The 13,604-nt window shown below is 47.4% G+C and overlaps 1 protein-coding gene across 1 annotated transcript; it reads left to right on the forward strand.

Annotated features, from left to right (window-relative positions):
• The first annotated feature begins 917 nt into the window (after nt 1–917).
• On the forward strand, nt 918–1,626 carry LOC146182151 (uncharacterized). Its single transcript, XM_084577163.1, has one exon. The coding sequence runs from the start codon at nt 976–978 to the stop codon at nt 1,480–1,482; it is 507 nt and encodes a 168-aa protein (XP_084433289.1). The 5' UTR covers nt 918–975; the 3' UTR covers nt 1,483–1,626.
• The last annotated feature ends 11,978 nt before the right edge of the window (nt 1,627–13,604 follow it).

Here is a 13,604-nt window from a genome sequence, read left to right on the forward strand (position 1 = left end):
TGAATCTTCGAAGTTGGTGAAATATGTACAAGCAGGTTTAATGGCACTTTGGGAAAACTTATTTACAGGATTATTTACATGAAAAAGAAGGGTATATTTAACAAAATGGCAAGCGTAAAGAGTTCATAGCGAGAAGCGTCTGGATGAGCCGTTTACCCAGGGCTCAGAGCGACATTTCGTGCTCTGCAGCGTCCTTAAAACCCCCTATGTCCAGCCCCTCTCTGAAGATGCTGACCAACCAAATCCAGGGCACGCCCCTCAGGTATCGGCATCCAATCGAACACATCACTGCACTGATGGTCTGAAGCACTGACTGGTCCGGCATTCATTCGTTGGGCGTGATCACTTGTTGGCGGGAAAAGCTTGGGAACGGCGAGGAGAGGAGGTACATTTCTATTCTTCAGCAAAGAAACCACAGGCTGGTTCTGACAAGTGGTTTTACTTCTCAGAAACCCGAGTGCACGTGGCGCCGCATCCGCTCCCAGCATTGTCCGTTTTCGACAACTGCAAATCTTTCCTGCATTCCTGGGAAATCACTTAATGGCTGTATGCGTCATGCTCCTTTCTTGTCCTGCACGTCAGCGGACATGTCACTCTGTCGTCTCCTTTGGAAAGTAGGCATTCCTCACTGGACGATAGGGCTTATCGACTGGAAGGGTGAACAAAAGAAAGAAAGCACTTCCTGCATTTCCCGCAGGGGGACGTTTCTTTGTGTTTTTCCAGACGTTCTCTTGGCAGGGTCAATTTGGCATTTGCAGAGTGTCCACAAAGCAAAACAGGCTTACAAAACAGGATTCCTGGAAACAGGCTCACTTAGAGCCATTGGACCATCACCACATATTCACAGCACTTATCCATGCCCACAGGCGAACAATAGAGCGCGCAAATGCGGATGCTTGGTCGTAACAACGCCTGGACCACATTCTGTCTCATTATCGGCGTACCCCCCATCTAAACGGGAAAACCCCGGCCTCCATGCTTCTCGGTTACGAGCCGCGCTGTTTACTGCACAATATCGTGTCACGACCTTTTCCCTCTGCAGGTGCTTGCAACAACGGCAAACCGCTGCGCAGGGAAATCTGGTTCAAGAACTACGGAGCAGATGACAAGTGGAAACCAGGTGTGATAGAGTCCACCGAGGGCTCGCGCATGACAACCGTAAAGACCGCAGATGGGGAGCAACATCGCCGCCACCTGGATCAGCTAAAGACCAGGAGAACCAGTGTGGAAGGAGCGGAGGTTAAACCCGAGGCCCCCACGGAGGCATCAATGGCTGAAGACAGCCCAAGTATATCGGGAGAGCCGCAGTCTCAAGTGCACGGCAGCAGCGAGAGCCAGTGTCAAGCGGGCGCTGACATGCAAACGCCGTCAGGCTCACAAGCTGAGGACAGTACAAACGAGGCACCGGTGACTGGCGGCGCTGGAGTGACACTGCGTAGGTCAAAAAGGAACACCCGACGCCCCGACCGCTTCACTCCTTAAGAGGGGAGAATTGTTGTGACGCATGAACACGTGCTTATCTACCGAGATACCGGCTAAGCCACTGTTAACGACAGTAGCTGCGGTGACGTGGCTAGCCAACGGCTATAAATACTACTAACCTTTAATAAAGCTTGTTCGTTCTTCGCCAACCACTTCTCGATTCACTTTAAAAAGACTGTTTCAAGGATTCATTTCTGCAATATATTTTGTGGAATGTGGAAAGTCGAGAAAAATGACGCCGCACCGAAAGTTCAGGGAGATCTAGAGATCTCTTCATGAGTGTGACACTAGATGAACGGGAGTAGTTATTCAAAATAAAACGAGCTGAACGATTCTGGACAGATTCTAAGATATTATTAACAGTCTTGATGTTAGGATCCAAAACTTTCAGCAATCTGCCGCGGATATCTAAGCCTGCTAAGTCACGCAGGATACCAAACTTCCAGGTTGTATCGTATGCTTTCTCTAGATCAACGGAAATTGCAAGACAGTGTTTTTTTTTTATGTATATATCCTTTACGGACTGTTTTCAAGGCGGACATGGACATGCCCGCTTGCGACACCACTTTCCGGCATCTAACATGGGCATGCCCAGGAACTTCGCATATGCGCAACACCATTCTACAAAAAGCTGGACTTTCACCGACTAATGACTAATTTCCATCAATGAATAACGAACAACATTTATGCACGCAGTTTATGTGACTTCTTGCACATGGCTGCACTCCACACATTTATGTGGGTCTACCACCACCTTTTATGCCGTGAAGCCAACTCAGCGCCATAAATAAATAAACAAATGTAGATCCTCATTGATTTGAAGGGATTCAACGGAATAAAAGTCTGCGATAGACATCACAGTCGCCTCAGGAAGGAGACAACGAAGGCAGCTTCTCATGTTCTAATGCCCACGGATAGGGCCTTCTGTGTGTGAGCCCGCTTGTCTTTCCCTTCCCTCCCTTTCTCTATCTCCTGACCACTTTCTACAAACCCCACTCATCTTTTCTTTAGCTTATGTCCTCAATGTGCTCTTGTGCTTTCAATCCCTGGCTTGCGCAATAATGTAACCTGCTAGCTCTCCCATGGAGTCTAACTTACGACGGAAAAAAGAACAGCGAAATTCTCACCACACTGGTGAAAGAAGTGTGGAAGCGAGAAAAGGTAGGAAATAAGTGGAAATGGCAAATAGCAGCAGCAGTACATTTAAGAGGAAAACAACTTTGGACGCTACAAAAGAGCTGAACTCACGTTCACCTTTCTTGGCAAAGAAGCCCTCTTGCTGGGGTACAAAGCTGTCTAATTATCACATACAATACGAATGATCACATATTACTGTAATGATGAGGGCTCAAGTAGAACTAAACAGACACAAGAAATGTGTCACTTGAAATAACTGCCCGAAAAGGAGTTATTTGGATGACACGACAGCGTTTAAGTATTGAACTCCTAGGTATATAACCAAACCTACAGAAAAAAAAATAAAAGCAAAATCTAGCAGAGCAGAAGGGTGCATCCATAATCGGCACTGACGTTAACGAGTGCTTTGATGGGAACACGTATAATATGTGAGTAAGTATAATTAAACTGGCATACGTGGCTGTAAGTAAGCGCACGAGCTACATATAAGTCGGCAAGTGCGCATGATGTGGAGAACAAAGAATAAAAATAATACATGCGTGGAAGAGTTAGTAAGGATTCTTTTTCGTGCTAACTGTTCTGGCTTTCATTTTGTAGTATCGACGATCCTACGGGAGCGTCGAACGAACTTATTTGTAGGTGTGGAGTAAAAGTACCTTAAACTTAAATAAGTTGCAAGCTCACGGAAAAAAATATTGATGGTAGAATAAACCTGCCGACGAGCAAGGCTCTTTGGCTATGACCAACATAGCAAGAAGTGGCTATGCACGAACTTGGGAAACTATTGTAAATTTAAATAGAAACTTACTCCGCGAGAAACTAACGTTGCATGGAAAACAAGTAAAATGTTGTAAAAACAGCATGAGGAGTCCTGACCTTCACACACAGCCCAGCAACGTGTCACGAAGGCGGAACACATAAAACAACTGAGGAAAAATTAGGTAAAATTCACTTGCACACATCAATTTTAAGCAATTCTGTTGATATTTTGGGTGCGTCAAGTATGGGTATGTCTGTGTACGGATATGTCATGTATGGGTATGTCATGTATAGGCATGTCATGTGTAGGCATGTCTTCATAAAGATCTCGTTGAAAATTGTCGGCAACGAACATTTGAACCTGCGTCTCGTGCAGTTTGTTCGGCATTCTGGTGACTTTCTGAAGTTTCAATTAACGTGTATGATTAATAGCATCGGTGACTGGTAGCAACACGAGTAATGAAGAGACAAAAGCAATCGTGGCAAACAAAAGTCCAAATTTATATTTGCATGAAGACTGAGCTGTCCAAGGGATCTGATGGTCACGCTGTGTACTGGCTGCACTGTCGGAAGTAAACGCGGAGTTAGTGCACTTCGACTAAGCTACATTCTCCTCCCCATTGCAGCTACATTCGGTGTTCGTAAAGCCGGGGTTGCAGCAGCCTTGTCAGTCTTCTCGTTTCGATAAATCTATCGAAAACGCAGAAAACTTCACGCTACGATTCAGCGCAGTCGAAGCTACCGACAGTACAGTGTGGCTGGCACAACATGCGAGCTGCACGAAAGCCAAAGTGGAACATCTACAAGGAGAAAAAAAAAACGACGATGTATGCAACCTGCTGTAGACGCGCAAGCGTATCGCAGTCGTGTATACTCATCATGGCAGGGAGCAAGCGCGCTGCATGGTTCGCCTCAGGAGGCGGAACAGGCCTGAAGCAGCGAAGCCGAAAAGTAGAGAAGGTTGACTACCCACCTTGGCTGCAGCGGAAACGCGATGTGCCGCAGACCGCAGGCAGCGTCCGCTCTTCCGAGCTGCTGGCTGGGGTTGGCGAGATTTTCCGAGCACCGTGAGCTACCACAAACCATATGTCGGTCAAAGCGCAGCAGTCAGTCCGGCGACACGACATAGTGGCTTGGCAGCAACGACATTCGGAACGCGTTTTCAATCAGTGACGCAAACGGCAGCGAGCTCGCATATCTAAACCCCCTTGAGGCAGCAAGCAAAACTGGGTAGGCGCTGCGGTGCCTTTTGCCAATCATACATGACGCTACACACCTTCAGATGCCGCGCCTAGCGTCGCTGCCCTAAGCCAGGGATATTTGTAAACACGGAGAAGTGGCCGCCTCGAGGAAGAGAAATGGAATAGATGGGTACGCACTGCCAAAAGAGTCTGTATGAACGCGACTGCGAGACAATAAGCTCGATAAACTCAGTTATAACCAAGCCTCATCCGTCTGTAATAATCCTGAAGACGCCACAAATTGGCGACCAAGAGAGGATATCGAAAGGGACCCCAGAACGATGCATCAGAGCGCCGACGCCACTCTTAAAGAAGAAAGACGACTCGGCACAGGGCCACACCAAAGAGGGAACGAAAAATTTCTCGCTCCTGAGGTGAAACCAACATACTCATCATTGCCAGAACGTTGGACGTAACGGCATGCGAGATTCGAGAATCGCCTGGTTGCTGCCAATGTCACCGATGACAACAGAAGGAGAACGATCTTATTGCATATTGTGGGAGAGGTTGTCTACTAGAGGCTTTGCAAATAACTAAGGAAAGGAGGATGGCAAAAGTTATGGGGGAAAGAGAAAGATACAAGGTTCTCAATGCGGATTTTCAGAAAATAGCAAGGAGAGATGAGAATGCCTACCTGAACATGCAGTGCCAAGCAGTTGAGGACAACACCCAATTAAGGAACACAAGAGCTCTGTATAAGACAAAGATATCAAAAGAAGCTTCTGTGCTAAGCTGGGCGTGATAAAGGACAAACGAGGCAAGGACCTCACTGAAGCCTCAGAGATAAAGAAGAGGTGGCAGGAATACACAGAAGAACTGTACAAGAAGGACCCGAATGTGCAAACCCAACATAAGACGGTTGTGATTACTGATCTCGAGCCGGGCATCCTGAAGATTGAAGTTGAATGGGCCTTAGCCATGCCTTGCTAAGAAGAAAGCCAGCGGAATTGTGATGGCATTCCAGCTGAGTTGCTTCAAAACCTCAACCATGACGCTGTTAACATTCTGCATACATTATGTCAGAAGATTTGGACAACCCTGCAGTGGCCACAGGATTGGAGGAGGTCAGTTTACATCCCCATTCCAAAGAAAGGCAATGCCAAAGATTGTTCCAACTACCGCACGATCGCGCTTATTTCGCATGCTAGCAAGGTGATGTTGAAAATCTTCCAAGGTAGGCTGCAGCAGTATGTGGATCGGGAGCTTCCGGACGTGCAAGCTGGGTTTCGCAAGGGCAGAGGAACTAGAGACCAAATTGCCAACCTTCGCTGGATCATGGAAAAGGCAAGAGTTCCAGAAACCCATCTACTTCTGCTTTATTGATTATGGGAAAGCGTTTGTCTGCGTAGATCACAGCAGATTGTGGCAAGCTCTCCAAGGGATGGGAGTTCCAATTCACCTCATCTGTCTCCTCAGGAACCTGTATGAAGGAGAAGAGGCCACAGTCAGAACTGGGCATGGTCTTACTGATTGGTTTCCGATTGAGAAAGGAGTGAGGCAAGGCTGCATACTGTCGCCCTGCCTATTTAACCTATATGCAGAGTGCATCATGAGGAAGGCCGGTCTGGACGAGTCTTCAGATGGAGTGAAGATTGCAGGAAAACGTATCACCAACCTTAGATATGCAGATGATACCACTTTAATGGCAGAAAGTGAAGTGGAACTCAAGAGACTTCTGATGCGCGTACAAGAAGAGAGTGAGAAGTTTGGGCTTAAACTGAACAATTAAAAGACAAAGATCATGGCGCCTTGCCCTATCAAGTCCTGGAGCATCAATGGACAAGAAGTGGAGGCTGTGACAGATTTTCTCTTCTTGGGCTCCAAGATTTCCTCGGAAGGAGACTGCAGCCATGAAATTAGGAGACGCCTGCTTCTGGGAAAGAGAGCAATGGTTAGACTTGTCCATCTAGTAAAGAGCAGAGACATTAGTCTGCCAGCCAAGATCCGTATAACTCGTGCTATGGTCTTTCCAGTTGTGATGTATGGATGCGAGAGTTGGACTGTGAAAAAGGCTGGCCGCCGAAGAATTGACGCGTTTGAATTGTGGTGCTGGCGAAGACTTTTGAGAGTTCCTTGGACTGCCAGAAGATCAAATCAGTCGATATTGTCGACAATAAATTCTGACCGCTCATTGGAGGGTCAAATTCTAAAGATAAAGCTCAGCTACTTTGGTCATCTGATGAGAAGAGAGGAGTCGCTGGAGAAAGATTTGATGTTGGGAAAGGTTGAGGGTCGCCGGAGAAGGGGTAGGCAGCGAACGCGAGGGTTAAATGGCATCCTCGAGGCACTGCAGATGAAGTTATGTGATGTTAGGAAGATAGTGAGAGACCGGAAAGCGTGGCGTGACATGGTCCGTGGGGTCACAGAGAGTCGGACACGACTGAACGACTGAACTGAACTGAACTGTACTCCGCTTTCGCTCCCAGGACACGGGTGTATCGTACGAAACCGCTGTTGAAATATTAAAGAATCATTTCTCACGAAAGCAGAACGCTGCTTCGAGCGTCTCGTGTCTCCTCAAGCGAAGCTGCAGAAAACCGAAACAATAAACCAGTTTCAGGTATGTCAACGACAGCTGGCAGCTACGTGCAAATTCGGCGACATTAACAAGAAAAGTCTATAGTAAATTATAGAAGGAACTGCTACGTCGAGATGAAGAAGTGCCTTTCGAGAAAGAAATATCTTGCTGGACCGTTTGCTTGCAAGAGATGCAGCTAAAAAAAAAGCCGAAAGAAAAGCTAGTCATACATAGACACATACCCCCGGAGGTAAGGAGGGTAGTCCCAAACTAGAAGCGGCACAACAGCCAGTAGAAAAAGTAAAAAAAGCAACAGAAAAAACCCAGCTCGTGCCGTGGAGGATAGTCATCACATGCTGGAGGAAAATAGAAATGCACAGCATGGGGACCCACCTTCCCCAAATAATGCAAGAAAAATGACTGCTCAGCTATGAAGATCAGCTATGAAGGAACACTTCAAAAACTGGGGCAAACACAACATACCTCTTGAAGAAGAGCTCTGTTGCATAAGAGGCAACAAGTATAAGATTTCCACTATACAGCTCTCGAATTCGATGGAGTCGAGAGATAATTCTGTCCAGACTCGGGAGAAAAGGTTTTGGAGCGAAGTGCTGAGAGCACCTTTGCAAGAAACGAGCATACACCCCGTGCCGTGCGGAGCCAGTGCAGATGTATATAGGCCTCTTCAGGTTAAATATGAAAACCAGAAAGCAGAAAGCGGAAACAAATATTTATGACATGAAAGGAAAGCACGCATTTTTACTTAGCTACAAAGCTTCTTGCGACCAAAGTCTCATGCAATCCCTAAACGAACTTGTCAACAACACTCGTGGGGACCGTGAGAAAAAATTTCCAGACTCTTCAACGGATAGGAAAAACTGACCCAAATTATTACCTCCAAACAAAGGGAGAGACCAGTAGCCTGTCCACACAAAAACATCCATTTCAAATTGTAAAAAGAGTACATGAAGAGCTACAGGGGCTAGAACTCGAAGCAGTCAAGGCAGCAACATGACCGAATTCGTGGGTTTCCCAATGTAGTCATCCAAAAACAAAGTGATCCAAGTGGCATTAGAATGAGCCTTGGTATGCGTAAACCAAACGTTGGCATAAAACGACAAATACGCCTCATGCCGGCGGTGGAAAACATTAGTATCCACAATGCTACCAACTGTTCCTCGAAGTCGCACCTGAAGGCTACCACCAGCTAGAGCATATCGAGACATCTTGACTAATAACCACGTTCGCCACGCACTGCGCATTGCGAAGGTACTCAAGACTTCCCTTTGGAGTAAAACATGGAGCATAAATTTTCGAAGGCGCCATTTGACAGGTTCTACATAAGAGGAAATGAAGAGAAACGACATTTCCGTATCCAGACGTTCCCTCAAAGAGCAAGGTGATGGCTGCTTTTCATACTGAAAGCATTGCAAGAGGCCAGATTCTGAACATGAACAAATGTGTGATTGCACCAACTAATGCACAGTTCTTCGAGAATATAGTTTTAGAGTCCGGCATGACAGTAGACCTTGACAAGTTGCAGACAGGCCAGCACACGTCTGGCTCAAAGAATTCCTCAGAAGTGCGAAGCTTGTTCGGGATAATAAACCACTGTGGTTTTGGTGCAGATCATAGAAGACGCTTTTGCGCTCACTCGAGCAAAGAACACATTTCAATAGACCAGCAAAGCTTATTAGATAACGTCAAGAAAGAGTTGGCTACCAGCCACTGAGTTGACTACAGCGAAGACAACAAGGAAACCCGTCTAATGACAGATGCAGAACCGGGAGGGATAGCCGCAATGCTGAAGCAAGAGAAGGAGAAAAACCCATGTATCCTCCCATACTATAGTCAAGCTTTGACTCCTGCAGAAGCAGGCTATCTTCAAATTGACAAATAAATGATACCGAAAGTTGATACTATCGTACGTATATCCTAAATTTGAGGATGGTACATAGGTAGAACATTTCAGAGTGAAACTGGCTGGAGGAGCCCTTACAAACTGAGACGGACCAAGTTTTCGCCTCCATGCTCCAGAAAACGAGCGCAGAACTATAGACCAGGTTAGAGCACCTAAACCCATGACTCCAGCAGGTATCGTGGAGCACGTATTATGAAAAGACAGCCTGGCAGCTTATTTAAAGGCAAGACACGCCAAAGATACCAGCACAGACATCTTAGACGGCCAAGGTACACCAGAGTATGTAATCTTTGTCAGCCCGTCATAGGAGTGACAATATCTTAAATAGAAAAGGCCTACGAAGATGACGAAGTGATGCAACAACTAAAGAGAGAAATCAAGAAAGAGGTCAAGTGCGCATAAGACAAAATGGGGGCAAACTCCTACTATGGAGCACTTTGCTCAAATTTCTCAGGAGCTGCCAAGTAACCGACAAAAAATGTCATCTCAGGAGGAACTCGATTAATCCTGCCAAACAAAGAGAGGGGAAAGGGGGGGGGGGTATATGAGAGCGTTCCCGACCGTTTGTGGTACGGAACATGGGCTCCCCAGTGTTTGGGAAGTTTCCCCAGGTTTAAATCAACTGGGCCAATCCATTGTTAGGCGAAATAAAAGACCTCGAAGAGTGGCAAACTGGACACTACAATCTCAAGGGTAGGCAAGTGTTTCGGCCAATATCGAGTTGAAAATTTCCGGAGCGACCACGCGGTTGCTAAGTGGTGAGACGAAAGTGCGGATTCAGCGGCCCTAAAAATGGAAACCTCGGGGGCCAGGCCGAGGCACAGACTCAGAAAATGCTCGCTATTCCTAACTGGAATAGACACACTTCCCAAGCGGGATGAAACGAGGCTTTGAAAATTGAAAACACCAATGGCAGGGAAGCAAGGACTCGGCGTGAGCGAGAGGCACGACGACCGAGGTAGTCGAGACGTGGACACCTGGACACCCGCTATGAAGGCACGAGAAAATACGAAAGAAAAACTTTCGAAAAAGCCCCCATGAACAAGCAAACAACTGCAGAAGTCAAGAGGCGACAATTTGGAAAAGGCCACACCGAAGAGAGACCTAGAAAACAGCTTGAAGACCCAGGAAACCAAGAAGCTGTTTCGTAACAAGAATCCGTTTCTGTAGCACAGCGACATCAAACTCAACATGAGACCCAAAAAGTGTTCACAATCGTGCCAATACTCGACGTTGTAAGAGCGAAAGTCATTGCAGGAGGAGGAGGGCACCATTCAAAATGGCGAGGCACGGACCTTATATATAGAATCCAGCTGGGCTACAAAACAATAACAAGTGCATCGTCACCAGACACCCGTCTTGAAACAAAAATACGGCAACTATCACAAGAGTCAGTTACGAAGTCAACACATATGCGCTGGCACCCGAGGACGTCATCCCGGAAGTCATGCACGGAGTCGTGCACAAGAGAGAAACTAGTTCATTTCGGTTTCAACACAGTGCCGTATTTTTGGCTCAATTTCGAAAACACCACAGGTCCCATTTCGCTAGCTGGCTCAATACCTACACCTTCCTGCCTAGTGTGAGCTAAGCCTACAGCGCCATGTATCCTAGCTCACCAGGCTTCCGTCACGGAGCAAGAACCCGATGGCGACGGTCCAGGAAACCTTCATATACATGTTGTAACTTGTTGCCTTGTTCCAATGCTTGCACAAAAAGCTCATGAAACTTAAATTTTAGCTGATAGTCCACAGAAGGTTTTCACGGACAAAAGTCGCCCCCTCCTCGCGCTCACCTTCGATGCCGACGGCCTGGTTCGTAGACGTATACTCCTTAGCAGTCGCAGGTCCGTCCGTCGGTCACGAGGGGCGTTCAGACGACTAGGGGCTCGACGAAGACGACTATGGAAACACACTGGCAGCGACTACAAAGTCAGGCACAAAATGCACAGTAACCGGTCGTAAACTTCATTAGCGCCATTGTCCAGTCAATACAAACGTCAGAGCCAAGTCCTCTCATGGCTGTCGAACGAAAAGCCAACTGGGGCACCCTATGGTGTTCAGGCCAGCGGCACCGAACAGAGAAAAGCGTCAGTGTTGCCAAGAGAGGGACATTAACTTCCCGTGTTTACGAGAATTCCACAAACTCCACAAGAGCCGGCATTGCACGCATCTATTACAGGAAATAGTGATTCCTGAACCTCACTTCCTTTCCAGTCTACAAGCGCATTGAAGCATTTGAAGCAGAAACGGAGTAGCCCACTCCTAACGCAGCCGCTAGCATGGCACCTCGCCGGGCGCCGCAACGAACTGCGCAGTTTCTGACAGAGAATCGCGTCTCTTCATCGCCTGGCTCAGCCGCTTGCGCATGTGTGCTCCTATCATACACACATTCTTTTTCTTTTTAATGACTGCCTAGTTATCAGCAACCGACTGGCGCGTGGTTAGAAAGGCCGCGAACAGTGACGGTGCACAACGCCACGCCGTTGCTACCGTGTGTAGACGATTGCTGTCTCGTTTCCTTGAGCCCAACTTTTTGTTTCATTTTGTGTCCATCTCCTGCGTGGCGCGAATAAGCAATATCAAGACTTTGCTTCTGATAAGCGCTACGCTTCGTCGGGCTTGCTTCATGGAAGTGTCCAAGTCCACGTGGTTTCGTGCGCTCAGTTTATCGCTTGAATGACACAAGGATAGGCTTTCTAGCTAATTCTAATTGCAAGCCTTAAGTGGAACACAATTCAAAGCCCGAATGTTTTGGGCGCCGCACGGAATGAACCCCGGCATCGATTGATGTCGAAGTGTGAGGGGAAAAACCACCGAGACATGCGGCGTGAACTGACCGCACTCTGATTGCAGCGACCGTTAGACGTAACGAGGGATGGCGCACGTGGTTTGCTCAGAAAAGAAAATCTGAGGAAGTTCGAGGGGCGTGATTCCTATCTCGATGTGCGCCTTACACAATCTCGAACAATCACCGATTTCTTACCACTGATTGATTTACAGCTGCACGCAGTACTGTACGAAGTCAAGCGCCCTAAAACTGCGCCACCCCGGCTGGGGTTCGAAAGGTGGAAAATGGTTTGTTGAATGGTGTGGCTGGGCGATGAAAGGAGTGCTGTTTCAGTGTTGAAATAGTTTGGGGTATTATTACAAACAGGAGCGGTGAAATGAGCGTCGTAACAAATTTAATAACAACAACAACAACAACAACAACAACAACAACAACAATAATAATAATAATAATAATAATAATAATAATAATAATAATAATAATAATAATAATAATAATAATAATAATAATAATAATAATAATAATAATCGGTTCATAGGAAAGGGAGGGCGCTGTATTTGTCACACTTGCTCTGTGAACACCTGAACCGCGCCGTAAGGGAAGGGAGGAAGGAGTGAGTGAAAGTATAAAGAGAGAAAGAGGAGCCGTAGTGGAGTACTACGGAACTGGACAAACGCTGAGGTTAAGCGCAATTGCGCTCAACCTCAGCGTTTGTCCAGTTCCTCCCCGCTACAAAGGGCATAGCCACCATCAACATAACTTTGGGCGGTTCGAAGCTAAAAGCACACACAAAAAAAATTTGCAGTGGCTAAACTTGGTTCAGCCTGGGGAATTGCGAAAGCAATTGGTCCTGCTTATACTTAGACCAACCAGTTCAGCTAAACATTCAAGCTACGCCTAGTTGAGCCAAGCGTAGCCGGGCGGTTCTTCTTCTGTTTCTTCAGCACGGCACCACCGCTTGGCTGCAGCAGATCGTTCCAGCCTCGCCTTATACACATCATCCGACTTACCGTAAGGCTGCGCCCCGACTACTGCGAGGAGCTGATCCACAGCCTGCCACAGCCCCAATTATCCTCCTAGCATGACGTCACAAACAGCAAGCGCCCTCTCTCGGCTGTGACACAGAGCCGTGTATGGACTCGCCGTCTCGCCGCCACCATACGATGGCGCGAGCTGAAGCCCCGTCATCATCATCATCAAAGCGTTTTATTTCCACCGAAGTAAGACTCCTTTTTGGATCCCCCAGCACGCAGAGCTAAGGGAGCCCTACTCAGGAACCTCGCAAACTAAGGTCCGGTGAAGACGGCCTCAGCCGCCAGGCGGATGGCTTGTTGTTGTTGAGCGCGGTTCTCGCTCCGCAGCAAAATCTCCCAGGCTTCTCTATCTATATTTTGCTCGGCGCCCGGGCTGCCAGCACATTCCCAAATTATATGGTCTAGAGGGCCCCTCTCCCCGCATGTTATGCAATACTGGTCTTTCTCCTGTTTAGAAATTGGCACGTATACCCAGAAGGGGCATATATGATTTCCCCCTTGCAATCTTCTCCACCCAATTGCCTCCTCGTTTCCGAGGGATCGGTCGGGCGGCGGATAGACCCTCCTGCTTTTAGAATATAGTGTTCCATGATATCGTATGAAATCAAGCTACCTTTCATGTCTATGTGAGTGGGCTGCTCTACGGCCACCCGGTGACAGAGAGCTCAGGCAAGCTCGTGTGCAGCCTCATTTCCTGCAATAGACTTCGTCTCTCGGTCTGG

This window comes from Amblyomma maculatum, chromosome 8 (genome assembly GCF_055883805.1).
Source record: "Amblyomma maculatum isolate TAMU_Amacu chromosome 8, ASM5588380v1, whole genome shotgun sequence".
Classification (NCBI taxonomy): Eukaryota; Metazoa; Arthropoda; class Arachnida; order Ixodida; family Ixodidae; genus Amblyomma; species Amblyomma maculatum.